Consider the following 25,822-nt stretch of genomic DNA (forward strand, 5'->3'; position numbering starts at 1 on the left):
TTCTAAGTATTTAAAATCATGAAATAGTAGCCTTACAATGTTTGTACACTATTGAAAATATGTGCCTGCTGACTTTCCACAGCAGTCTGATGCATATATTAGCAGAACGTCGAAGTGACCTCCAAAACAGAAGTGTTTATCTAAAGGTTGTATAGAAGAAGAGCACCTCTCTTTAAAACTTGTTTCTTTTGCAGCATTAGCAAATCTAGTTTGAGATTAGATTCATATATCCTTCTCCGTAATGCACTTCGTCTGCAGGATATGTTTGAAAAAGTGAATAAAGCTTATGAGTTTTTGTGTACAAAGTCAGCCAAAGTAGTGGATGGTCCAGATCCTGAAAATATTATTTTGATTCTGAAAGCCCAAAGCATCCTCTTCAACAGACACAAAGAAGGTAATTATGTTATGACTTCTGAGTATATACATTTCCATTAGGTATTGAGTGTATTGAAAATTGACACCTGTATACTGAATTTAAAAATTCGCAGTGCTGTAAAATATGATAAACGTTGCCCTCTACCCCCAAGTAATGGAAAACGACAGCCAGAGCTCTAGATTTGAATCACTGCAAGAAGCAGCAGGCATACAAAATTGCAAACAACTGTTAGAGCTATATCTTGTCTTCCGTGGCAAAAAACGTGGATATAGTTGGGTGCATTATCGTTCAGTTTTACATCTCAACTGAAAGCAGCATTCTTCAGACGTGTTAAATGCTTGTTCAGCTGTGCGTGCCAGGTATTGAAGAATGTCTTTAGCAGTAAAAGTTCAGACATCAGACTAAAGAGGAAAATTTTGTTGATAGAAAGCCCAGAATTTGCAGAAAACAAAGTTCAAGTGGCAGGATCCAATGTAGTTCAGAGCCCTCTTTTCCAAACGAAAAGTTGCTCCTTGAAAAATGGTTCCAGAACCTCAGGGAGCTTCAGTATTGCCTCAAACAGTGTGAAGAGTCCCTGAATGGTGGGAAAAGAATGTATCTGAATCACTGTGTGCACGTGGGCCAGATCTTTGCTGAGCAGCCACTGCCTTGTGGCAGCTTCCTTTTTTGTTTGCTTGTTGATAGGCCAATAATAATGTTGTAATTTATCTCATTAACTCTGTTTCTGAGCTTGTTATCGGTATTTTTAGCTTGTTCTGGTGAGATCAAGAGAATTTCTGTTTTTGTCCTCTGGACTGGCAAAAGAGCCGTGAGATAATATAAACTGTGTCGTTCAGACTTAGAATCTTTAGGAGTTTGCTGGAAGGTGGACTCAAGTGTGGATATTGATTTCTGGCATTTTCTTCCTCCAGAGTTGAAGCCCTACAAATATGCCGGTTACCCTATGCTGATCAAGACAATCACACTAGAAACTTCAGATGACCTCTTATTCTCCAAGGAGTCTCCTCTGTTGCCTGCTGCAACTGAGCTGGCTTTCTACACTGTCAATTGTTCAGCGCTTAATGCCGAAGAGCTGAGAAGAGAGAATGGAATAGAGGTAGACCATGGCTGGGGGCCAATGTTTAGTTTGTGCTTTACAGAAGCAAATGCGGATGAATTTCTTTTTCTGTTAAAGTATTTGCACTTTTACTATTTACAGAAGCTCTCTGGAAATGATGTTTTGTCTTCCAGCTTGTTAGCCATGTATGTGACAGGTAGTCCCAGGATTGCTGTTGCTGTCAATTCTCTACAGTTACGCAAGCCCTTATGAGGGTTTTGTGGATGCTGTTTAATCTGCCCAAACAATAAAGAAATGGCTTGCTGCAAAAATGAATGAGTGAGGACTCTTACATAAATGAGCTTCTAATGTGCCAACTAGGAGAAGCAATAACGGTGGTGCTAAGGAATATTTAATATCAATCTATAAAATAATTGTTACTGTGGTTGGCACAATTAAACCTACTGTTCTACAGCAATTGGCTATCTTTTCCTTCTAATTAAAAATACACCTGAATGGAATGAATACCATGAGTACACAAAATGAGGGGGAAGAAAACTAAGCTTTCCACAGTTCGTCAAAAATGCATACTTTGTTATTTCAAACAGTCTTTTGGTATACAAATTTAGCATTGTGGCTTTAGAACAATATATGGAAGGAGAATCTTTGTTGTGAGATAAAACAGCCTCAACAGATTTAGGTCCTGGCAATCTACTGAAGAAATGTCTTATTCCCACAGGTCTTGCAAGAGGCATTTAATCGCTGTGTTGCAGTCCTGACACGCTCCAGTAAGCCAGATGACATGTCAGTCCAGGTAAGTGTGAAAGAAATCCTTGTCGTGGAAGATGTGACCTGTGTGTGTGGGCTGAAACGGAACCTGTATGTGGGAGTCCAGTTTCACGCATGTACTTGCCCATGCACCTGCTGGGTGCCACTGGGTATATGGCTCTCCCAAGGCTCAGTTGTTCATCAAATGGGAATTATAATAGCCTTCTTGCTTATTGTAACATTAGACACTGCACAAAGAAATACTATTAATTCTTCCCAAGGGCATTGGATGGTAAGTCCTCTGCAAATCTACCCTGCTTTTGAACTTTTTACGGGAGGTGGATTTGCTGTCTCCAGTGTTACATAGTGAGCCAAAATTCCATGTGGTATAGAGAAGTTTTTATTCTCTTCGTAGGTGTGTGGACATATTTGTAAGTGTTACAGCGTGGCGGCTCAGTTTGAAGACTGCAGAGAAAAAATAACTGAAATGCCCCATGTCATCAAGGACCTCTGTCGAGGGCTGTACTATGGGCAGGTAACCTCTTCTGAGGCTTCTGTGTCGCCCTTTTCCTAGCCTCTAGAAATAGTTCCTCTGTGTGCTGAGAAAAGAAGTAGGACCTCAGATGCCTGCATCAGATTGTAAAAGCTGCATCCTCTCGGGACTTCAATTCAAATTAGATGTCATCTTGCCTTAATGTGTAGAAAACGCTGTGTTTTTTGCATACACAGCAGACCTGTATCTTGCAGAAGCTGCTGATCTCAAACCCTAGGAGTTCATTTATTCATCTACACTGCACTTCAGCATGACTTCGTTAGAACACTACATTAAGAAAACTAAAGGAAAGATCCGTGCACTCTTAGGATCATACTGTAGCTGCAATATTTGCAGTTTATAGTAAAACAGAGGTCATTTCGGGGGGGAACGCAGTTCCCCCGGGTGAGGTATGGGGGGTGGGGCACATGACGAAGCCCTGCCCCCCACTTCCGGTCGCCCCGCTTCCGGCCCTCATTCAGCCAGGAGGAGGCAGGAGAAGAGGGAGGGTAAGTTGCTTCCTCCCTGCCTCTCCCCACTCCTGCCTGCCTGGGGCCAGGGAGGGCCTTTGCGGGGCTTCCTTGCACTCCCACCGGCCTTGCAGGTCCACCGCCGGGCCCCTCATGGGGATCGGCCGTGGAGCTGCAAGGCCGGCAGTGGCAGCCGGGACCGTTGGGGGTGGGGTGTGTGGCCTTATGACACTTCCGGTGATGTCAGGGGGTGTGGCATATGCTAATGAGTTATGCTAATGAGTTCCCCTAGCTCTTTTTCTACGAAAAGACCCCTGTAGTAAAATATAATTTGTCTTATTCCCGTTGGGCTTCACCATTTTTCATTAATAATTCAAAGCCGTTGTTTTCCCCTCCTCCTTTAGACCATTCCACGTGTGGCTTCCCTGGGAGTAGAATGCGTCAGCTCGTTTGCTGTGGATTACTTGTTACAGACACATCTCTTTGGAGCTGGGGTTCTGTGGTATTTACTTGGTTACCTCTTCAACTATGATTACACGCTGGAAGAGAGTGGTATTCAGAAGAGTGAAGATTCCAATCAGCAGGTAATATGGGAGAAGTCTTAATGGAAAGTGAAAAAGAATTTAAGATATGGCAGCATGTAACCTGAGTAACCTTGTTTGTACAGCTTGAGCAGTATTTTAAAGATGAATTATGCTTGCTTCTGCATATTGAGTGCATGTCCAAATAGCCTTTAGTCTTATGAAAACAGAAGTAATATAGGTGTTACTACTCAAGTAACATAAGTGTAGGTTTGAATCACTATTTTCTATTAACAGGAAGTAGCCAATAGCCTTGCCAAACTTGGCCTCCTTGCTTTGAGCCGTCTTGGAGGATATCTTCCTGGAGAACAAGCTACACCTGAAAATCCAGCCATCAGAAAAAGTCTTGCAAGCATGCTTACTCCTTATATTGCAAGGAAGCTGGCAGTAGTTAGTCCTACTGAGGTACACCCCAACATTTAATGATCATACTAACACTTGTCTGCTTTACTTCAGTAGTTAGGATTACTCTGTGAGCTCTCAATAGGCTAAGTAATGGCAATGTGGAAGGACATTTCTTAGTCATTAATCATTGGAAACTGAGAGTATTTGACAGAAGCATTTATAAGAACCTTCAGTCCTCATATGACAACTAATTGAATTTTTAAACAAGATATGGGAGTATGGTAGAGGTCTGTGGATTTCTTCTGACAATTATAACACAGCATGTTTTTCTTCTGGGCCAGGGAGCTAACAGAGCCAGTGTGGTGTAGTGGTTAAGAGAAGCGGACTCTAATCTGGAGAACTGGGTTTGATTCCCTACTCTTTCAATGAAGCCAGCTGGGTGACCTTGGGCTAGTCACAGTTCTCTCTCAGCCCCACCTACCTCACAGGGTGTCTGTTGTGGGGAGAGGAAGGGAAGGCGATTGTAAGCCACTCCAAGACTCTTTTGGGTAGTGAAGAGCAGCGTATAAAACCAGCTCTCTTCTCCTTCTTCTCTAGTACTAATGGCTATCACACAATTCAGATGCCATGTTAAAGCTACTGAAGATAACTTTGAGAGCTTGACTACTCCATGTGGCAAATGGTTGCTTTGGGCCCCACCATGTTCATGTTCTATATTGCCATTGTTCTTTGTATATACTGTAATCCTTCCCTTCTTCAAGGAGCTCAGGGTCACTTACTGATACGATTCTCCCACTCATTTTTCTCTCTCACAACAACCCTGTGAGACAGATTAGGCTGAGTAAGAGTGACTGGCCGAAGACCTCCTGGTGGACTTCATAGCCAAGGGGGAATTTGAACCAGTCTCTCTATCCAGCAGGACCTGAACTGGAGGTCGATGGCAGTGTGGAAGAAAACAGTGTGGAAAGCTGATATGTAGTGAGACATGTCGTGAGAAAGCTGATACGTAGTGAACAACAACTTAGTGCCAGATCTCTACATTAAGAAAAGCACAGGTGTTAAAGATTAAACACCAGAGAGGACGTGAGAGAGCTAGATGATGTTCCTGAAGTAGTGTTAAGGAGGTCTTAAGACGACTGAAGGAAGTGTATGTGGAAAGAAACGAAAGTTATCTTGAACTTAATTTTTGTCCTTATCCTTTCCCCTCAGATTCTGAAAATGCTCAACAGCAACACAGAGAGCCCGTACTTGATATGGAACAACCGGACAAGAGCAGAGCTCCTTGAATTCCTAGAATCGCAGCAGGAAAGCATGATCAAAAGAGTGAGACGCCTTTTAAAATTGTCATGTTGGCTAGTTGGGAGAGGCTAAGGCAGGCATGCTAAGAGGCGGCACGCAAGCCTGTTGTGTTTTTTTCACAATAAGAAAGCAAATATTTACAAAGGTGATGCAGCTGAAAAGGTTGAAGCCTAGTTCCAAGTAGTGCCTCTTACAGGTGTTGTGCAGGCAAGGATAGAAGCACTGGCCGGCTCTCCTTTTAGTTCCCCCTGTCCACATTTTCAGCCTGTCCTGCAAAGAAGTCCAGGAAATGAAAGCTGGAGTTCTTAGCCGAATTCTATCCTAACTCTTACATTCCAAAAACACATGAAATACGTGTACAGCCCTACTTGTGGCTACCAACACAGCTATATTCTACAACTTTTAAGGCTTGTGTATTTGTGTGAAGGATTCTGCTGCTTCTGTGTTGAGTCAGTGCATGTTTCTCCCCTGTAGGAAGCCACACAGTAGTGTTCCTGAAAGTAATTTATTCTGTAAAGATGCTAAACTAAACTTTTTCTCCCGAAGGGTGACTGTGACAAAAGTTATGGGTCGGAATTTGTCTTCAGTGATCATGCGAAGGAACTCATTGTAGGAGAGATTTTTGTTAGAGTTTACAATGAAGTCCCCACATTCCAGCTAGAGGTGAGGTTCTGCTTTTGCTACTGGTAGACTGAAACCTTTAGAAAAGTATCTTTTCAATAGGCGGTTGGGACATAACCAACATGACGTGTTTGTCAGTGACTGAAATTTCCCCACCTGTGTTTTCGGTTCAATTACAGGCTGTACTCAGACATCACCATCGGCAGTGGCTTGCTTAAAACAAGTTTGTTGAACAAACTCTGGTTAGTCTGCCAGATGTGCACAACAGACCACTGCATGCTCATAATGCCAGTTGATTTGCAGCATGCTTTCTTTCCCGTCTGTTTTGTCCTTGTCTGTTTTGCATTGCTAAGTTACTAGGTATGCAGCCTGTTTGATACTGGCTGCAGTAAATGGAAGGGAAATGGGGGGGGGTTGTTGTGAGGAAGAAATTTAGGGCAAGACAAGCCTGCTTTTCTACACGCTTCCAGATAAGCATCGTGAGTTTCCCTCCCCTGTTTCATCTTAGCCACTTCACTGAATTCCTGAGCTTTAAAACTCTCACCATAAATAAACAGCTTTAAAAGGGAATTAGATTCATGGAGGATAAGTTTATTAATGGCTATGAGGCATGGTGACTGAGGGGAACCTCCACATTCAGAGGCAGTCAGCCTCTGAATCTCATAGCCAGGAGGCAACATCAGGGGGAAGACCTTGGCCTCTGTGCCCTGTTGACCCTCCAGAGGAACTGGTTGGCCACTGTGTGAGACAGGATGCTGGACTAGACCCTTTGTCTGATCCAGCAGGGCTCTTCCTATGTTCAAACAAATCTCTTTAGAGTCCTAACCTTCCCTTTCTCTCTTGCTGTCAGTTGATTTCCCTGTCCCCGTTGAATCACTTCACTGCATCCCCTAAACCGTACTCTTGAACAAAATCGATTTCTTTATAGCTTCATCCCCCCCATGCCTTTTCTTTCTCGTTTCCTGCTGCACTATAAATTTTAGCTCTCTGAAGCACACTCTTCTTGATGAGTCATCACTTGCTGGGATTATGTGGAGAGAATTCAGAGTGAAGGCAGGGGATGGTGTGCCATCTGTAGTGGACAGTTGCTGGTTTCCTGTTAAGCACGGGCCTCCCTCCCTATGCAGGATCGAGGGAGAGGTGATAGTTGTTTATGTGTCTTCATTGAATTATTTTAGAATTTTATTTTTAATTGCTCATATGTTTTAATGTTTTTATGTTCACCATCTTGTGGATCCTGATCAGGTGGGAAGGAGACATAAAAATATTTTAAATAAAAGAAATGTTACTCAGCAAACACTTTTCTGTATTCATATTTCACAGCACACCATAGTTAGTGCAAAGTGTGGTTAACAAGCCAAGTGTAAGCCGTAGTTTAAAATCCCAGTTTAGCACCTACCAACTCGCATTCAGACTGCACTGAACTGGAGTTTCTTTAAGTCACTGCTGTGTAAACCGCAGCTTATCATGAAGTCTGAATGCAGAGAAAGTGCTTAAGGTTGAACTAGTAGCACTGTGCATGCTGTCAGGAGATGTCTCTCAGCTTTCTCTTGTCAGGTGTTGCTTTGTGAATGTAGTCCAGCGTTTGAATCTTTGAGATGCGAGATGAAGTAACCACATTTTATAGAACTTTGACTGCTATTTAAAATATGTTGGTCTGTTTAAGGTATTTTGGTCTTATCTGGTAGAGAGGGTTTTGTTCACAGAAAACCCTATTTACTGAAGTTGGAAAAAATGTCAATACTCAGATTTGATTTTATCACTGAATTTGAAATCTTTAATATGCTAACAGGTACTTTACTGAATATAATTATTATTGTGTTCTTTTCCTGTAGCTTCCTAAAGCATTTGCTGCAAGCCTTTTAGACTATATAGGCTCACAAGCACAATACCTTCATACGTTAATGGCCATCACCCAGACTGGGAAAGTAGAGTCTAACCAACATGGAGAGAGGCTCAGAAGGGTTGAAATGGCTTTGGAGGCTCTGAGGAATGTAATAAAACATAACCCAGGTAAGTGACATTCATCTTAGCTGATACAGCATCTACTGAGCATGGGACCCGCAAAGCAAGAAAACATTGAAAGGAAGGCATGGGACTAATATTTAGTCAGTGTCGAGGCAAGGACTGGGAACAGGAAAAATAAGCTGAGCACCAGCAGGATCACTGTGTTGAAGAACATGCCAAGGGTCAGAACTATAGTGCTATAGTGCTGCAGTGCTGAGTGACCTCATCTTGTCCTATTACTGCTGCTCTCAATGTGCATGCAAGAGAGGAAAGAATTCTCTATGTATGCCAGCAGCAGATCCTTCCAAAAAAGTCTCTACAGGGGCTCTCAGAGCAGCAGATAGGGCTTCTGTGAGCTGAAGACCACTGTCTCCTACCAACAGTGGTGCTTAGCTTTTTTGTATGTATAAATGAAAACTCAGTTGAACAGCTTATCCTCAAGCTACTGAAAGGTACATATAATCACACTGAAACAGCTGTTTTTCCAACTGTTTTCGGATAGATCTTTAAAGGTACTGTTTCTGGGGGTAAAAATACGTTTCACTTACTTTGTTGATTTACCTCTCTTGTTACATCTCTTTTCTTCACCTAGGTTCAGAGTGTGAATGCATAGGGCACTTTAAGTTAATATTCTCCCTTCTACGTGTCCACGGAGCTGGTCAAGTACAACAGCTGGCTCTGGAGGTAACAAACCACTAAAAGTTGTTTGCTACTTGACCTCTGAATGTGCTATGTAGATGGATCAGGGTGAAGTTCACTTCCTGTATGGCCAGAATCTTTATGGTGGTGTATGCATCACTACATCCTTCGTGTGCTCTCTGTCAAAGGAGTGCAAGGATTCTTCTTTTGACTACCATTAATATAACTAACAAACTTTAATTCTCTGCGATGTAATTTCCTGTGCCACCCATTTGACACCATTTGACAAGAAAAGCTAAGAAGGAAAATCAAATTAACAATGGGGCCAAGTCTTGTTAACATGTTATGTTTGTTTAGAAAATGTGCATGCTACCTCTCCAGATGTACTTGAGGTGGCTCCCATGTAAAGTTCTTTCCTTTATTATTATGCCCCTTTGACCAAAGGTCTTGAGCAAAGTAAGTACAGATACAAGATAAAAATACAAGACAGTAAACATTAAAATATAGCATGGCAAATTAAAACCTGTCTTTGTAACAGAATAAAGAAGCCAAAAGTACTATGAATTTGGCAACAGAATGCATTATTTCTAGATTGCAGTCTGCCAGCAAAAAAAGAGGTTATGCAAGATTTGACAACCAGCTGATATTTATTCAGGATACATCTAATCCAGAGGTTTCTGAGTGGCATCCATTGATCATAGAATAAGATAATGTTACTCCAGATGCACAGCAGTGGTAGCAGTCAGAATATGGAGTTCTGGTGAACAGCACCCCCTGAGCTCTGCAGGTGACAGGACATTCAGTCTGCCCAACATAAAAGCGTACCCGTGGCCAAGAGTTCTAAGGAGGCTTAGATATGGGGGAAGGGTCATGGGGGAATAAACAGCAAAACAGAACAAAGAAAATAACAATAAAAACAAAATCAATTGAGAACAAAGGAAAACAAAATAACAACAGGTCAGTAAAGTCAGCCATTAAAAACCAAGACAAAAGTGGATAAAGTAGAAGGCTAAAAGCAATTATGACTAAAAACAGCCCTCAAGCTAGGAGCTGACCATAAGAAAGCTATAAAAAGTAAACCCTTTAGTTAAAAGCCTAGGTAAAGAGCAGTGTTTTAGCTTAGTGCCTAAAGAGAAGTAAGGGAAGTGCCAGGCAAGCTTGAAGAAGGAGGGCATACATGCACAGCAACACCCACATCCCTCTTTTGATTGGGAGGAGCCAGAGGAAAAATGCTGTATAGTTCACAGAGGAGAAGAAGAGACAAATTAGCCTGCCATGGCCAGTGAACGTGCAGCACGGCATGGCCAAGCCATCTTGATCCCATCTTGAAAGAGTTTATAGAAGTGGCAAAAGCTGCCAGTTCCAAGTTTAGCTGGTGTTAATGTTGTCTTTTTTTTTTCGCCCCCACAGGTGGTGAACATAGTAACTAGTAATCAGGAATGTGTTAACAATATTGCAGAGGCAATGGTCCTTTCCAACTTACTGGCCCTTCTGCATTCACTGCCATCAAGTACGTAGAGCTTATATTGAAGCATTCAATGACCAAAGGACCATCTGCAACAGAGATAAATTCAGGGCACTTAAAAAAAAAATACCAACAAGGAAAACCATGAAAAATCAAGCATTTCTGTAGTGCAGTAACTCTAATTCTTCCACCCCAGTATGTGCATGTTTATGGAGGAGTAAGCTCTGTTGGTTCCCATATACGTTTACACAGCATTGTGGGCCCAGTTCCTGAGAAGAATGTTTTTGGGGTCCAGAGTGTTTAGAAACCATGGTCTCTAACCTTGGGGGACTTGCGCTTCGATCACAGATATGCAGGGCTAATTATGATTATTTGCTGGTGATAGATCAGGATCTGCTGACAGAAGCACTTGTTTTTGTGCTTCACGGCTTGGGCTTGGCATTCAAAACAGAGGCAGAAGCCCTGAGCCCTGATAGCCTTTGTTGTAAGCGACACCTGCTCAAGGCTGCAGACTTCACAAATAATACAGAATGTGGCTTAAAAGGGTACCATTTGCTACAGTTCTCCATCAGTATTTATTGTGTTATCTCTGCATGGTAGCTATTTGGGTAGGTGTAACTTACTCATAATACAAGAAATGTTATTAATTATTGGGCAGTGAGAAATGGGTTGATTGATAATTCAGCATCATGTATTAACACTCAGCTATGTAATGCATCAAAATCTATGCAGAAAGTGTCAGCTTCAATTCTTAGGTTGCAGGGCAGATATATAATCAGAGCAGTAAGAAATAGCGATAAATATTATTGTAGATTAGAAGTGTATGTCTGTGGACCTAAACTCCATGGAAGCTTCTTGCTCCAATTCTTGAATTAGAGCCCTTCCCTGTAAGTCTGCCCCATGCCTTGTTGTGTCTTGTGCTGAATTTCTCTCTTAAGTGGATTTAAACTTTGGGCTTTACTAAAAGTCGCTTAATCTCGGCAGGTCGGCAGCTTGTTCTTGAAACTCTGTATGCTTTGACATCTAGTACCAAAATCGTGAAAGAAGCGATGGCGAAAGGTACAGCAGTGTTTGTTACTTGTTCTTAATTTTTTTAAATTCAGTGTGAACTTTTCTATTATGATTAACGACGACGATAGAAATGAGAAATACATTTAAAAAAACCCATCCCTTGTGGCATTTATAAAACACCAAATACGTTATCTGGGTAGTAGGAAATCATGTGCAAGAGAAGAAGCCCCTAAAAGTGAATTGTATATTCCGAATTTTCGGTTCAGTCTTCCTGCAGGGGAGTAAGAAGGAGCAATGGGAGGAGAAAAAGTAGGGGAGGGAAGAGCTGTGCATCAAGCCAGGCAAACTGCCGGAAGCAAAGACGTCACAATGGCCATGGGGGCCCTACTATGGTCATTGGAGCCCTTTAGAAATATGTCCCACATGCCCTTACATTAATATAGTACGTGATTCTTGTTGCAGCCAGTGTGTCTACAAACTTGCTGTGACTGGAAGAGCCAATTGCCGTTCTGTCCCTTTTCTAGGTGCTTTAATCTACTTACTTGATATGTTCTGCAACTCGACCCATCCACAAGTTCGATCTCAAACAGCAGAGCTCTTTGCTAAAATGACAGCGGATAAGCTGGTGGGTCCAAAGGTGAGAGAGCGTAGATTCCTGTATGGCTGTTCAAACAGCACTCCGGTGCAGGCGGCTGAAAGCATACCATAATGCATGCTGGAGTAGAGTCTTGTGGCTTAACAGCTCCCTTATCAAAAAGGCTGCCCATCGTTTTATTAGGAGCAGATATATGGGTTGGATCCAAAGAAACATGAGTGGAAGGAGGGGCAGTTGCTAGTGCTGTTCGACAATCACACGTGCACATAAGTTTATGCAGTGCTATAGTAGGCAGATTCTGCAGTGGTTCTTCTGCTTCTGCTTGTTACTCTGCTTACACATCTTTTGATTTGGATTCGTTTTTCCCACCCAGCTTATTAGCACAGGTGTGAAGCAGCTGTGTACTGTGAGCAGAAGACACTTACACACTGAAGGGCACCTTTGAATCCAACCACTGTTGTGTGGTTACAAATGAACAACCTCAACTAGGTGGTGGCTTTAAATACATTCTGTGGAGACCCTACCTGGTGTCTGGAGACATCTCTGGCTAGAAAAGCCTATTTTTAGGATTCAAAGGGGTATTGCATTTCTGGGTTTATTTAGCAACATGGGACGTTTCCAGAATAATGTATTTTTTTCCGTATGGAGGCATTCCCAACACAGTTCGCTCTTCTGGGTAGAGTTGAGATTTCTTAGTGCTTTGCTTATATAATTGGGCACATTTAAGTGCAGATTTCACTACAATACTCATTGCCTCGTTTTACTGTATTTCTGCAATCTGTCGTCTTCTTTAGGTTAGGATTATCCTTATGAAGTTTCTGCCTGGTGTATTTATGGATGCCATGAGAGATAATCCTGAAGCTGCTGTTCATATTTTTGAAGGAACACATGAAAATCCTGAGTTAATATGGAATGACAACTCCAGGGAGAAGGTGTCAACCACTGTCCGTGAAATGATGCTAGAGTATGTCTCAGTAGTAGTACAATAATGTCTGTTTTGTGTAGCCAAATTCATGATAAAACAGAATGTAAAAGCCCAGCCTAAATGCAGCTGAGAACCCTTCAGTTCTTTTAAGTGAAGCCGCAGCGTAGTTATGGATCTTCAAGTATCAAGTAGGATAATGCAAATATCCTGTACTAATCAACAATTCTGAAACCAACCAAAGCAATATTTAGCTTATTTGGGTTTGAGTCTCAACTAAAATCCATTTCCTTTTATAATCCAGTTAATGAGTTGTTACCCTAATGATTTTCTTTCTGTTTTAAAGGCACTTTAAACTACAGAGAGACAACCCAGATATTAACTGGAAGGTAAAAAACAAAATTTAAATGCTAAATTTAGGTTAACAGAAGAGCTGAAACAAGAATGTGGTGGTTGTTTGTGTTCATGTGCAATTTCTCTCTGGGATAGTGAAGGAAAGAGCTGCAGCTGTCTTCTCACTGAGACAAATAGGACAGTTGCTTCACACTAAAAACTATTTATTGAACCTTGAAACCATGCAGAAGAAAAATCCAATAACATACAGAACTCTAATACCTGAAATAATGCACTGTTAGAATTCAAAGAGGAGTATATTCCTGTCTGCTAGCCAAGCTCACACCAAAACCTCAAGAGTCTTTGGCAGGCAGCCCAGAGTAAAACAAGAGCAAGCAATTATATAGCTTGTGCAATCTATGGAATCCAATGTAGATGCCAATCAAGACTGTGACAAGAACCCAGCCATGGCCCTCAATGGCCAACTGAACTCTGCTCAGAGTCACCTCATAATCTGTGAGGTCAGAAAGCTCCAGACACCCTCCCTGTGTCAAGAAGGAGCCGCATACCCTGATATCTAGATGTTTAGACTTCAAGGCTGGTACCATGAACTCCAGGAATGTAAACTATTCTTCTGGGCAGAGTGCATTAGCCGGTCAGCACTTGCTTGAGAGTGGCTACACTTTATGGGAGAGTGAGCCAGACAACAGAGACTTAAGCCAATTTAAACTGAATCACAAAAATGGCCTAGTCTCATCTGAAAGTAATTTTTACCACAATTAACATTGCTGTAATAACCTGGCACTACCCTACAGAACTTGCCCCCTAACTTTAGCAATTGGGCCTGCAGCTTGCATTAGCTACATCCTTTTAGTGACCACTCAGAACGATCATTTTCCTTTCTGATTGATCCAGTTGCCTGAGGACTTTGCTGTGGTATATGGTGAAGCAGAAGGAGAATTATCCATAGGGGGAGTCTTCCTAAGAATTTTTATTGCCCAGCCGGCCTGGGTCCTTCGAAAACCTAGAGAATTTCTCATTGCACTGTTAGAAAAATTCACCGAACTACTGGAGAAGAACAACCCACATGTAAGTGGAGCACATTTGTTTTATATTAGGATTGTGCAGTTATTAAATATCTGGAAGCTGAATAAATGCCTTGGTTACCTGTCAAGTTCTGCTTCTGTGTTTAATGTAGAAGAAGAACCTCTGTGCGCAAGAGCTGTAAAGACCACCAAATGCGTGTTCATTTGCACACACAAATAATCAGCTATACAAATTAGCTATACATTTATTTATGAACGGTTTTATTGTTCTACACCACCCTGAATCCTGTCTTACAGGGGACGGCAGTCTAGAAATTTGATTTATAAATAAATAAAACGATTTATGCAAAGATTCTGCCGATAGGGTTTGGTTTTCTATGCAAAATTCTTCCCCCAGAAGATTAATTATTTATTAATTAAAAGAGATAATTTTGGTTGTGGCCCCCCTCCAAAAGGATAAGCCACCCTGAGGTACCACCAAGCCTGGCTTACCACTTATCAGCCTGTGAAGTGCTTACCAGGGCATTTTAAGATATAAGGTACACATAACTCCTGGGTGGTGTTAAGTCTTGTCTTGCAAAACTGGCTACTGATGGGCTTGCTGTAGAATTTTACCTCGTGGTGTTTGTTTTTTGTTTTGGAACAGGGGGAAACACTCGAAACCATAACGACAGCAACGGTGTGCCTCTTCGGCGCTCAGCCTCAGCTAGCAGATCAGGTTCCCCCACTTGGTCATCTTCCCAAGATTCTCCAGGCCATGAATCACAAGAACAATGCCATTCCTAAAAGTGCCATGCGTGTCATACACATACTGGCCGACAATGAGGTATGCGGATTGTGGTCTGTTCCAGATTTGATCAAATTTAAAGTCACATTCTGTGGCAAGAACGAAGGATTACTGGGAGGCTTGTTTGTTTGTAGAACTTCAGTCATCGGTGCCTCTGATTGTAGGGCTGATGGTTAATGAAACAGAGGCAAGTAGCAGGCATGTTAAGACCAGTTAGAACAATATTGAATGGGGTACAGTTAAAACACACCCACATTCTCCAGTATGGAGTACAGTAGTTAACTAGGCGTCAGCAGATTTCTTCAGTGGAAGCACTAGGAGTGTGCTTTGTCAAGGGCGGTGCAGCTTGTGATGTGGTAACTGCAAGACAGTTGTGCTGGATCTTTTTTCACCCTTATGTATGTGTCAGTGTGACATCTGTTAAATGTGAATCTGCAGACAGTATAAAAATCTCTCTCCCCCCCCCCCCCCCACCTTTTTTCTCTCTTGTGATACAAGCCCTATGATGAATGGAATGAAGAAGCGACCGGATACTATTGGGGTAGCCTGCGAAGCCCTTAACCGAATGTTTCAAAAAGAGCAGAATGATTTAGTAGCCCAAGTAAGCAGGCTTCATAACTTTCATTATTGTGTGGCTTTTAGCTTTATGGTCCAGAGTTTCTTGTGCTTCTTTCAGTCCAGTTGGGGTGGGTGGATAAGTATGCTTGGAGGAGTATCTTCTAAAAATGTAATGCGATAATCTGAAAGCACTGTATACAGCAACATAATCTGTGACTAGAGATCACTTAGGAATCCTGTGTAAGCTGAATTGCGATCTGTGATGGGTGGGGTGCAATGGAAGCTTAAGAAATAATAAAAGTGCCTGTCTGGCCAAACTCTGGTGTGTGTGCATGCGTTGATAGAACCGCACTCCACAGTGCCAGAATGTGGGAAAGCTGTCATGAGCGTTGGAAAGCTAGTGAATTCCTCCTTTAGTAATTCTGCTGTACATTAAGGTAATCTTCAAATGAGTCCTGCTAACACACCCATCTGAAATATGTTTATTTTAATCTGAGCTACAAATCTTCCCAGCAGCCATGTAGGTCTGTGATAAACGCTCAGCTGGATTCAGAGACCGATGAGTCTTTCCCTTTTTCAGGACCATCATTAAGTAGCTTACAATCTTGTTTTTGTAGGCGTTGAAAGCAGACTTGGTCCTGTACCTGCTAAAATTGCTTGAGGGCATTGGCCTTGAAAATCTGGAAAGCCCTTCAGCTACAAAAGCTCAAATTGTGAAAGCCCTGAAATCTATGACTCGCAGCCTACAGTACGGAGAGCAGGTAAGCATCCCATAGCGGACTCCTGAGCTCCTTTTTAAAGCACGTCAAGATATCGCTTTGCATTTTCACTCTTTTACAAAGAACAGGATTTATAACCCGCATCTTAAGAGAACACCACCTCATGAAATTAAAGTATTAGCTGATCCTTGTAACAAATGGCAGTGTTCTCTACAACTTGCAGTGAGTAAACAGCAAATAAGATAGGTAAAAACCCCTTTCTGTGGGTCTCTTGTTTTCCAGGTAAACGAAATCTTGTCTCGTTCCTCTGTGTGGAGTGCCTTTAAAGATCAGAAACATGACTTGTTCATTTCTGAGACTCAGACAGCGGGATACCTCACAGGTTAGTAACACCTCCTGAAGTCAGGCATTTCTTCTCATTCCCCCTTTGAGTGTTCTGCCTTATTAACTACCTTGAAATAACACCTTAATTCCCCTTCCACCTTGGGTTTTACGCATTGAATGGAGTGAGAAGCTGAAATGGGTTGATAAGAGTTTAAAAACAACTCCTGGTAAATCACCTGGTGAAAAGCATCCCTGTGGTCAACTCTGGCCTTAATTCTGAATTTGCAGTTCTGAAGGGCCTGGATGTACCTTTTATAGGAGTAAACAATCTGTCAGTTCCAGGCCTTCCTAGACACTACTGAGTTGTGCTTCACCTTTGCTTAAAAGTGCTTTGCTGTCTGTACTTCCCTTGCTTCTGGTTTCTCTCTCCCTCAGGTATCTCCTCTCCTTCCCTTCTCTCTGGTAGCAGTCCCCTTCATCTCAGAAGTGGGCTTTAGATCTACTCTGGCAGGCAGCTTGCTAAACTTCTCTCTAGCGCTCTAAAGCAGGTAGATACCACTTTGCTCAGTGCATGTTGCATCTGCTCTGTTCCTCTAACAGAATGCTGATTAGGTGCATGGCCTACAGTTGTAGCAAACTTGTATCTGTTGTAGACTGTTGCAGAACCGCTAGCCTTGCTTTTTGCAACAGTGACTTTACTTGTTCTGGGCTCACATTTTGTTTTCTGAAAGAAGATATTGTTTAAAATGCACATGGTTAATAAAGTGCCATTTCAGTGATGATGGAGGAACAAAAAAAATCTGATTAAATGCATTCTAGAGATTAACATTGACATGCTGTGGAGAGGTCAAACCAGCTTAGTTGTCTGAGCTGAAGAAACAGCTTGAAACATACTCAGTTGCTCAGAGTTACTCATTGAGCTTCTTCTAAAGATATTCTCTTCTCCCTCCCCCTTTCCTCAAACAGGTCCTGGTGTTGCTGGCTACCTTACTGCAGGGAGGTCTTCATCTGTCCTGCCCAGCGTCCCACCTCCGGTGGACCACGATGCTGGAGATGCCAGTTAAAGGACATGAAATACCCGTGCGAGTGAGAGACTCCATGGCAGACTGGCCAGTGATGAGGGAGGCCTCCGTTCCTTGGTCTAAATAGTTGCAACGAATTTTGCCTGCCTTTCCAGTTCCATGACAGTGTTATTCCTTTTTCTATGAATATATTTTTTTTAGAAAAAAAATTCACAATTCTATCACATTGTAACATAAGGAGAAAAGTACTCTGTGGATCAGCTTAAATGGGGTACAGAAGAATTTTTGTTTCTTGCTGTACGTGAGCACATTTTTGTTCCTTTATATTTTTGTTTACAAGACTGTGAATCAAACAACACTTTTTCCTAGTTTTTTGTATCTTATGAACTTAGCATGACTGGAGTTGAACTACAGTCTTGAAGAATTGGGCTAAATCACTTGATCCTTGATCCTCCCATCCTCTCGAAGAAGAACACTTTCCTCCTTGTCTCCAAGTCGGATGTGATCATCCCTCTTGGACTTGGCTGACTTGATGTTTACTTGTGTCCTTGATCATTAACATTACGTTTCACAAGACCTAACAAATTTGTATGTATAACTGGCTTTACCAAATTGAAAAATTAAAGTGCAGCAAAAAAAAAACCCTATTTAAAAAAAAATGTTATATAAAAGCATAGTGTAATTGTGATATGTTCTATACATTATCCCGTATATAAAACTTTCTATATTGAATGTACATTATACAGATCATTCATATGTACATAGAATTTTAAAAAATAAAGGGAACTGAAATCCTTGTTAATGAGACAGACTTCCATTATAGTGATTCTTTGTAAATTTGAAGGATTTAGTTACCATTTTTCTCTGAAACTGAAAGCTTTCATCAATGAGTTCTACATCTGTTGGCATAAGCCAGACAGAATCTGTTTGTGTAAAAACAGCTGAAATTGTCATAGAGTCTCAAGGACGGCTGGATGTCTGTAGGGCTAGGGATCACCAGTTAGTTGTTCTCAGCAGAGCGTAAAGCTCTTCGGGGGACATACCGGAGGAGGCGGTGCCGAAGGTATGTGGGTCCCACTCAAGGCCTTAACAGTCAATACCAAAATCTGCTTACAGAAGACCAATTCTCCATCCTTAACTGCAGCTTCCTGTGGCTTTTATCCACACAAGATGCATAACTCCAGGCATTATCATTGAAGGGATCAAAAGGGATGTTTGTGGAGGGAAAGGGACCATGGTGAAAATCAAATCTGCTAGCAGTTAGTGCCTCAGCTCATCCTGTTCAGTCCCCCCCCCCCCCCCCCGATGGCCTGCTGTGGCAACCCTAGATCACTACCAATTGAGTTTTAAACCCCTCTGTTGGAACTGAGTCGTGGTCGATTGGGCTGTGGTCCCTCAATCCCATTTTTGTGAAGGGTTGACAATGTTGGTTTTCACTGATGCAGCCAATTGCGGAGTAGAAAAAAAGGATTCAAGAATCAGTCCCCATAAAGAGGACTGGATCGGTTGTCTTTTTCACTATCTTAGGGATACTCTTCAAATGTCCAAGAGAGGATAAGGCTGACATGACAATAAATACTTCCAACAGACCCACCTGTATAGAAGATTTTATGAGTTTTGTTGTTGCAACATAGCAAGTATTAGCACAGATCAGAAAAGAGTGAGTCCAATAGTAGGTGAAGGGTGAAATTTATTAAGACAGTGGAAGTGTAAGAAAGCAAAAGCTGTCTTGTGAGCATCACTGTAGCCATCACCAGTTAAAGTGAGAATAGTGTGTCAAACAGTAGACCTTAATATTGTCTCATTCAGATGCTCTTTCAGTGACAGTGGTATTAAACCTGTATATGCGTTTCTATACACAAATAGTGTTATATGTGTTTCTATACACAAATAGTGTAAAAATGGTGGTATTCAAATTCAGCTGGATATTATACGTTCCCCACATCTGGTACACCACAGAACACATATTGCTATTTCCCTTATTAGACAATGTTTTAACAAAATTACATACTATCCAGTACTATGTATTAATGATAGAGCATGTCTCCCCATCTACTTTTTCAGCCTTGGTTAGATGTTTGATAACCAACCACCTTTGTATGGGTGCACTCAAAGCAATAAACATCATTTTCATTAATTTGTTCAGTCTAGAAATACTTGAATGTTTCAAGTATTCCCATATGTCTAAACTTGAATCTAAGCCCTTACCCATGTTACAGGTTTTATTAATTGTGCCGAAGTGGGGTGTTACATTTAATAGTTTCATTTAATGTTGAATTGGTGATCACCTCAACGTACTCTTTCACTTTACCGCTTTTCTCTTGTGTGGAAATCAGATCTAATTATGATGCTATCAACAATCTAGAGATGTGCAGTCAAATGCTTGGCTTGATCAAGCAGTTCTAGTTTTGCAACTGTTGAAAGATGAACTTCATCAGGCCCATCTGCTACACGTAAGGTCCGAACGTAAGCAAACCTGCAGAAGAAAGTTGAGAGTTCAAGGTCATCACAGAGGAAATGATAGGTAGCTGATAACCTCATGCCTTAAACTTTTAATTTTGCAGCTCTGGGCAAGCAGCAACCACAAGGAGTTTGAGGCCTTGCTAGATCACCACACACACTGGCTGGGATGTGATAACTAATACGAGCTACCTGAGCCTTTTACTTACATCTGAGCCAAAGGAAAATCTTCAGAGAATCCAGCTCCTCCACAAACTTGAATGGCACAATCAATCACTTTAAGGACCGCTTGGGGTGCTGCCACTTTGATCATAGAAACCTGCAAAGGTAAGTGAGATCTGTGTTCTTTTCTAAAGTAGCACAGCAGAAGGGGAGTTCCCACATTCAGTTGGATGGATTTGAGGGGTTTTCAGCTGTAGCATGCTAAGCCAAAAGGAGTGGGTGGACAGCAAGACAGTCATATAGCTTAGAGATGCTGATCACAGCTAGATTTTGCACTTTCTACTTTGCTGACCAGGTGGTTCTAGAATTTTTAAAAAACTAATATTTGGAGCAACTTCACCACATGCACACTCAAACTTGTCAATATACGTAGCAAGTCAAAAGTAGGATGGAGTTGTGTGGTTGAATAACTACAGAGAATTCTGGTGGCCCCAATGGAGCAAAAAGGCAGATGTGAGTTTTGGAACAAAATAAGCTTTGTGCATCCACATTGCTCAAACAATGCTGGGAGCAAAAAGTATACAATGATCTAGAGTGCTGTATTCACAACAAAAAGGAACCATGAAAATCACAAAGAACTAATCCATTTACACAGAGATGGAACAGACTGTATGGACTGGATGTCTTTTTGTCATTAACAGAAAAACTGAAGTTCCACCTCTTTTTAGGAATGCCTCCTAACTTTTTCTCTCTCTTCTGTTTCTAGGCTCTTCCTGTTACCTCTTTTCTTGCCGCTCTGTTTCCCATAGTGTCTATGAGGCTGGCTGCTTTCAGCGTGAGCAATCTTGCTTGTTCAATAGCTATCCGACATTCAGCAATCCAATGAGCGACAACCTCCTGGAGGACCGGAAAGACAAATGGTGATTTTATTAAAAAACAGCCGCTGCCACCACAAGTAGTGTGGTCACACTTTTCCAAACACACAGATCAAACAGGTGCAAGAATCCATCATGACACCTGAGGTACTTTTAAAAATCAGGTCCATTGGTAAATTAGGTATTTAGGATCTGTAGGGGCTAAAGTCCACTACACTAACGCCACAGTCATACAGTTCCATTCAATGCTCCCTCTAAGCTGTGGAGTCTTGTGAGCAAAAGTTCTACTTTGTGAGCTCCTGACATGAAAGCTGTGAGCGAGCGATTTGGCTACTGCATCAATCAGTTTGTCCTGGAGCCCTCCTTCCTGAGCGAAGACAGAAGTGTGTGAGCTGGAGGCTAAAAAACTGTGAGCTAGCTTAGCTTAGAGGGAACACTGGTTCCATTCATGAAGGGCTTGTAGACATGCTGAAGGGGAGCCTGTAGACTTTGCATGGGGCACAGCTACTGTTCTGTTCAAAGTGGGGAATGGTGAAAACCTGAAGCTGCCTTGAGCGAAGTCAGAGCCTTGGTCCATCAAGCTCAGTATTGTCTACTTACTACCCAGTCCTTTCAGCTGGATCCTTGAATCTTGGACTTTCTGCACACAGAACAGGTGTTGAGGCACGCCCCTTCCCTCGAGCCTTTGACAGCTTTTAATCCCTGATAGCTTCATGTTCTGAAAATGCTAGTGTTATTCTGGTCTCACCTGTAAGTCGAATGCTCTGAGAAAACCGTGGGTCTGTCCAAATCCCCTAGGAGATGTCATAATTTCTGTCCTTTCCTAACGAGGCATTTAACACAACACATACACTGTCCTCAGTTCCTGGACATGAACCACTGTATTGGCTACGGAAACCTAGCTCTACGTTCGCTGTCACTATTTCATGAACCTTTGATCTTAGGAAAGGGGTATGCGTTATAAAAAAAAAAAGCATATGAGATAAGATGACTGTGAACTTACATGCTGGTACAGCTTCTTCCCAAATGTAATCCTCTGAGCTGAACGCTCACATAGGATCCGGAGGGCCATTTCAGCTGCTCCTATTGACCTCATGCAGTGATGGATACGACCGGGTCCAAGCCTCCCTTGAGCTATTTCAAATCCTCTTCCTTCTCCTATAATACAAAAAGGAGAAAGGGCAATCCTTCAAATGATCATTTTCCTTTTCTGGGGAGAAGTCTACCTGCGCGCACTGCCTCTGTGGAATAATTTGGTAGCACAGGGGTGGCCAAACTGTGGCTCAGGAGCCACATGCGGCTCTTTCACACATATTGTGCTGCTCCCGGCAGGGCAGGTCGGGAAATGAAGGGGAGCCATGCTTTTCCTTCCTGCCTGCCTGCCTGCCTTTTCTTTCTTTCTCTCTTTCTTTCTTCCTTCCTTTCTTCCTTCCTCTCTCTCTCTCTTTCTCTTTCTTTCCACCTCTTTCATTCTTTCTTTCCACCTCTCTCTGTGTTTCTCTCTCTCTTAGTAAAAAGGGGGCTCCATAGGGGAGGGAAGAGGTTAGGGTGCAAGTGGCCAACCCTCCAGGGAAAGCCCAACGCTGCATTTGGACCCTATGGTAACCAGGTGCTGGGTAGCAGGAGACCTTGAGGCCAGGCCTCAGAACTGAGAAGGGGAGTCCAGGAGTCTGTCCCTCCTGGCAGGAAGACCTCAAAAGGACAGTGGTGCCAACTAGAGCACAGAAAGTGGAATAGCTCCCTCCAAGAGTTGGGAACCCAATGGAGGGGGTGGGCAGAACAGGGTCTACAGGTCAAGCAGGCCTGTTCTATCATACCATCTCATCTAATTCTCCTCCTTACTGCCACCCCCATCCCACAGGTCTTGTGTCCATGCAGGTCTCATGATCCTCCACCATAGTTTTTTGGGTGGTCAAAGGGTACTTGGTCATCTCTTTTTCACCAGTGGAAAAGCTGCTTGGATCCAGCTCCTTGACTCTGATAAGTTAGCTTTTGTCATAGATGCAGTTCTGCAAACACGACTCAACCAGTCAGAAACAGGAGATTCTGTTTTGTTTCTTCTTTCAGTGGGCAGTAACAGAAAACTTGGCAGCAGTTACCAGATTTAAAACTCATTCAAAACTGGTTGCTTCAACAATATCCTTCAATGAACATAACACATTTTTTTTTAATCAAGTGAGATATTTGTGCTACAAATAGACATGCTGGTTTCCAAACTGGAGAGGAACTAGCATTTGATTTTAAAAGGATCAATCTGGGAGATAGTTTAGACAGATCTCTAAAATGCTACTAGTCGGAAAAGGCCTTGTAAGAAGGAATCACAAAAGAAAGCTGGGAAAGAAAACCTTTAGAAAGAGAGTAGTGTGTGTCTACTGGCCATAAAATGTGTGTGTGTGTGAAGTGCCGTCAAGTCACAGCTGATTTATGGGACCGCGGCAGCATGCAGCTTTCAAGTCAATTGAGAAGCAGAGGTAGTTAGCTATTACCTTGCTCTGAAGAGCCTTCCTTGGTGGTCTCCCTTCCAAGCACTAACCTTGTTTGGAACTTGTGAGTTCAGGCTACACTAAGCTTGCCTTCCCTCCTGGCCAGAGAATTTACTATACAATAATTCCAGATTGACGATTGCTTGCTTCTGTGGCACTGAACACTGTGTTATATTAATTGTTAGTGCAAGCTCCCTCCAAGTTTAACTTCCCACCAGAAACAAGCTAGTGTCAGGAGTAGGTATCACAGGATTGCAGAGACATCAGGAGTAATGTAAGACACAGAATAATTATAATCTAGAGGACAATGGCAGAGCTGAATTCCTGTTGGTGATATATAAACATATTTCTTCTCTTCCCATCTCAGAAGTGGAACTAAGAAAAATGTTTCAAATACCATTTTTAAATTGTGTACATGCATCAGAATCATGCAGCTGAACCTCTGCTTTGTGATACAAACCCCTAGGTAAGAGGGGAGCTTGTTCATCCTTGAAGGTTTGATCATGGGATGGATCCAATACCTTCTGCCAGGGGTCATTTCGTAGAAAAAGAGCTAGGGGGACTCATTAGCATAACTCATTAGCATATGCCACCCCCCCTGACATCACCGGAAGTGTGTCCTCCCCACAGCCAGCGGCGACCTCCAGCAGGCACCAGCAGGGAGCTCCAGGCCCCGCCCTCCCGCACCTCACCTGGGGGGATGGCGTCCCCCCCAAATGACCCCTGCCTTCTGCTAATAGAAGTACTTCCTTCTAGTGGAAGGAACCTTTCACCTGTCTGGTCTTGCAACAGAAAGAGGCTTCCTCCGCTGTTGGAAAGTTCCTTTTCTGCTGCAACAGTTCTGCAGGATCCAACTCACCATAAGATACACATCCAGCTTTAGGTTCCTGTAGATCTGTGACATGACAAGATCCTGCTGGTGAAGTTCTTTTCACCCTACAACCCTGGAACGCAGAGGCACAGGCATGGCAGTTCTGTAGCCATTAGAGGCTACAAGGGCAATGTTGAAACTCACCAAGAATTAAATGGGAAGCAGGTACTTGAACATTCTCAAAATGCACTTCAAAATGTCCACCGTGGAAATAATCTGTAACACAGTAAAAAGATCAAAGGTAAATGTCGGTATATAAAATTCAGTACTTATAACTCTGACCAAGGTTAGTCCAACAACCTGCCCATTCAAGGACTGTGGACCTTCTCTGCTTGCCCCTTCCCTCAGCAGTCCTCTCCAGACCCAGGAAAATTGATTTGCAGGGTCATGGATCTCACGTGGAGACCTAGCCATACAGATCAGTGGGTTTCAAGAACCATAGTCATTCTATAAGTCCACTTGTGTGGTTTTCAAAAACCTCCATCCAGAAAAGCTTACAGTGCAAATAAATCCTGTCAAGTCTTTTAAGTCAGTGCAACTAGACTCCTAAGAATCTTGAATCTGAGCCCTTATAATCAACAAAACTTTAGCTATTGGCTTTGGAAAGTGCACGACTGTGGAAGAACAGCCACACTGAGTCTCAGGCACTGCTTCATCCTGTCCTCCAAAGCATCCAGGCACTGGCAGAAGTCTGAGTCTCCACCCAGCACCACAGCACTCTTCTGGCTTTTCCCAACCCACAGATTAGTTTTCTCTCCCTCTTTTGGTACTATGGCCACCAACTGGCCTTTGTAGGAATTACCCACCAAGGAGGCCAGTGCTCCCAGCCTCCCTTCCCTGCATTGCCATTCTAGGGCCCCAAATTGTGCCTTTGTCTCCCCAGTGACTGGTTACCACAGGGACAGCTTGCACACCACTGGGGAATACACAATTTGCCAACTGACTGCCTCCCTATTCCTGGCATCCATTTTTTTAAAAATGTGTTCAAACAGTGGAGGTCTTTCTGGTACAGAGGACAACTACCAGGATTCACAATTATAAAGCATTTCTTAAATAGGAAATGTCCACATGCACACTCTCAGCACAGCAACAGATTGAGCAAGAAATCCAAAAGAAAGGTTGTAAACATGCAATTCCTCTGTACATGCACTAGCTGAGCTTACTCTAAGGCAGGCTCTTTAACTTACAGTGTTCTGAAAGCCTTCTATTACCCTATTACATTGGTATCATTGTTCAGGTGGCCTTCTGCAGGAGCCCAGGTATGAGAACTCTTTCTCACGAGCTGGAACCAGCCATAAATGAGCCCTCCCCCTCTGTGCCAAGTGGTTTTATTATCTGTTTGCCTACATCCCCTGGGGGCAAAAAAAGAAGCACCTTTCCTGAAATCTCCAGGAAGATACATTCTAGCCTCTTAAAACCTCTCAAGTCTCTGTCCCCTTCAACATGCCAGCTTCCAGCTGGAAATGTGAGCTGACCATTTCATTGTCTCTGGCCAGGGAGGCCATTAGCATTCCT

The 25,822-nt window shown here is 42.6% G+C and overlaps 2 protein-coding genes across 2 annotated transcripts in view; one reads left to right on the forward strand and one right to left on the reverse strand.

Moving 5' to 3' along the window:
* Positions 1 to 18,158, forward strand: part of DNAJC13 (DnaJ heat shock protein family (Hsp40) member C13) — a 59,916-nt gene extending 41,758 nt beyond the window's left edge. The window contains exons 36-57 of the mRNA XM_015407585.1: positions 259 to 394; positions 1,288 to 1,472; positions 2,152 to 2,226; positions 2,596 to 2,715; positions 3,587 to 3,766; positions 4,001 to 4,168; positions 5,318 to 5,431; positions 5,954 to 6,070; positions 7,864 to 8,041; positions 8,628 to 8,719; positions 10,085 to 10,184; positions 11,124 to 11,198; positions 11,675 to 11,787; positions 12,540 to 12,709; positions 13,014 to 13,056; positions 13,916 to 14,089; positions 14,693 to 14,890; positions 15,130 to 15,155; positions 15,332 to 15,434; positions 16,009 to 16,152; positions 16,393 to 16,492; positions 17,401 to 18,158. Of these exons, the coding sequence (XP_015263071.1) occupies positions 259 to 394; positions 1,288 to 1,472; positions 2,152 to 2,226; positions 2,596 to 2,715; positions 3,587 to 3,766; positions 4,001 to 4,168; positions 5,318 to 5,431; positions 5,954 to 6,070; positions 7,864 to 8,041; positions 8,628 to 8,719; positions 10,085 to 10,184; positions 11,124 to 11,198; positions 11,675 to 11,787; positions 12,540 to 12,709; positions 13,014 to 13,056; positions 13,916 to 14,089; positions 14,693 to 14,890; positions 15,130 to 15,155; positions 15,332 to 15,434; positions 16,009 to 16,152; positions 16,393 to 16,492; positions 17,401 to 17,498 (2,709 nt within the window). The 3' untranslated portion in view covers positions 17,499 to 18,158. The remainder of the gene's footprint in view (positions 1 to 258; positions 395 to 1,287; positions 1,473 to 2,151; positions 2,227 to 2,595; positions 2,716 to 3,586; positions 3,767 to 4,000; positions 4,169 to 5,317; positions 5,432 to 5,953; positions 6,071 to 7,863; positions 8,042 to 8,627; positions 8,720 to 10,084; positions 10,185 to 11,123; positions 11,199 to 11,674; positions 11,788 to 12,539; positions 12,710 to 13,013; positions 13,057 to 13,915; positions 14,090 to 14,692; positions 14,891 to 15,129; positions 15,156 to 15,331; positions 15,435 to 16,008; positions 16,153 to 16,392; positions 16,493 to 17,400) is intronic.
* Positions 18,159 to 19,137: 979 nt separating this feature from the next.
* ACAD11 (acyl-CoA dehydrogenase family member 11) overlaps positions 19,138 to 25,822 on the reverse strand; it is a 40,050-nt gene continuing 33,365 nt past the window's right edge. Inside the window, exons 16-20 of the mRNA XM_015407584.1 lie at positions 24,452 to 24,523; positions 21,957 to 22,111; positions 20,859 to 20,975; positions 20,126 to 20,235; positions 19,138 to 19,932 (exon numbers count right to left, since the gene is read on the reverse strand). Coding sequence (XP_015263070.1) covers positions 19,818 to 19,932; positions 20,126 to 20,235; positions 20,859 to 20,975; positions 21,957 to 22,111; positions 24,452 to 24,523 — 569 coding nt within the window. The 3' untranslated portion in view covers positions 19,138 to 19,817. The remainder of the gene's footprint in view (positions 19,933 to 20,125; positions 20,236 to 20,858; positions 20,976 to 21,956; positions 22,112 to 24,451; positions 24,524 to 25,822) is intronic.

The sequence above is a fragment of the Gekko japonicus genome, unplaced genomic scaffold, assembly GCF_001447785.1.
Source record: "Gekko japonicus isolate JY-2015 unplaced genomic scaffold, Gekko_japonicus_V1.1 scaffold1215, whole genome shotgun sequence".
In the NCBI taxonomy this organism is placed as follows: Eukaryota; Metazoa; Chordata; class Lepidosauria; order Squamata; family Gekkonidae; genus Gekko; species Gekko japonicus.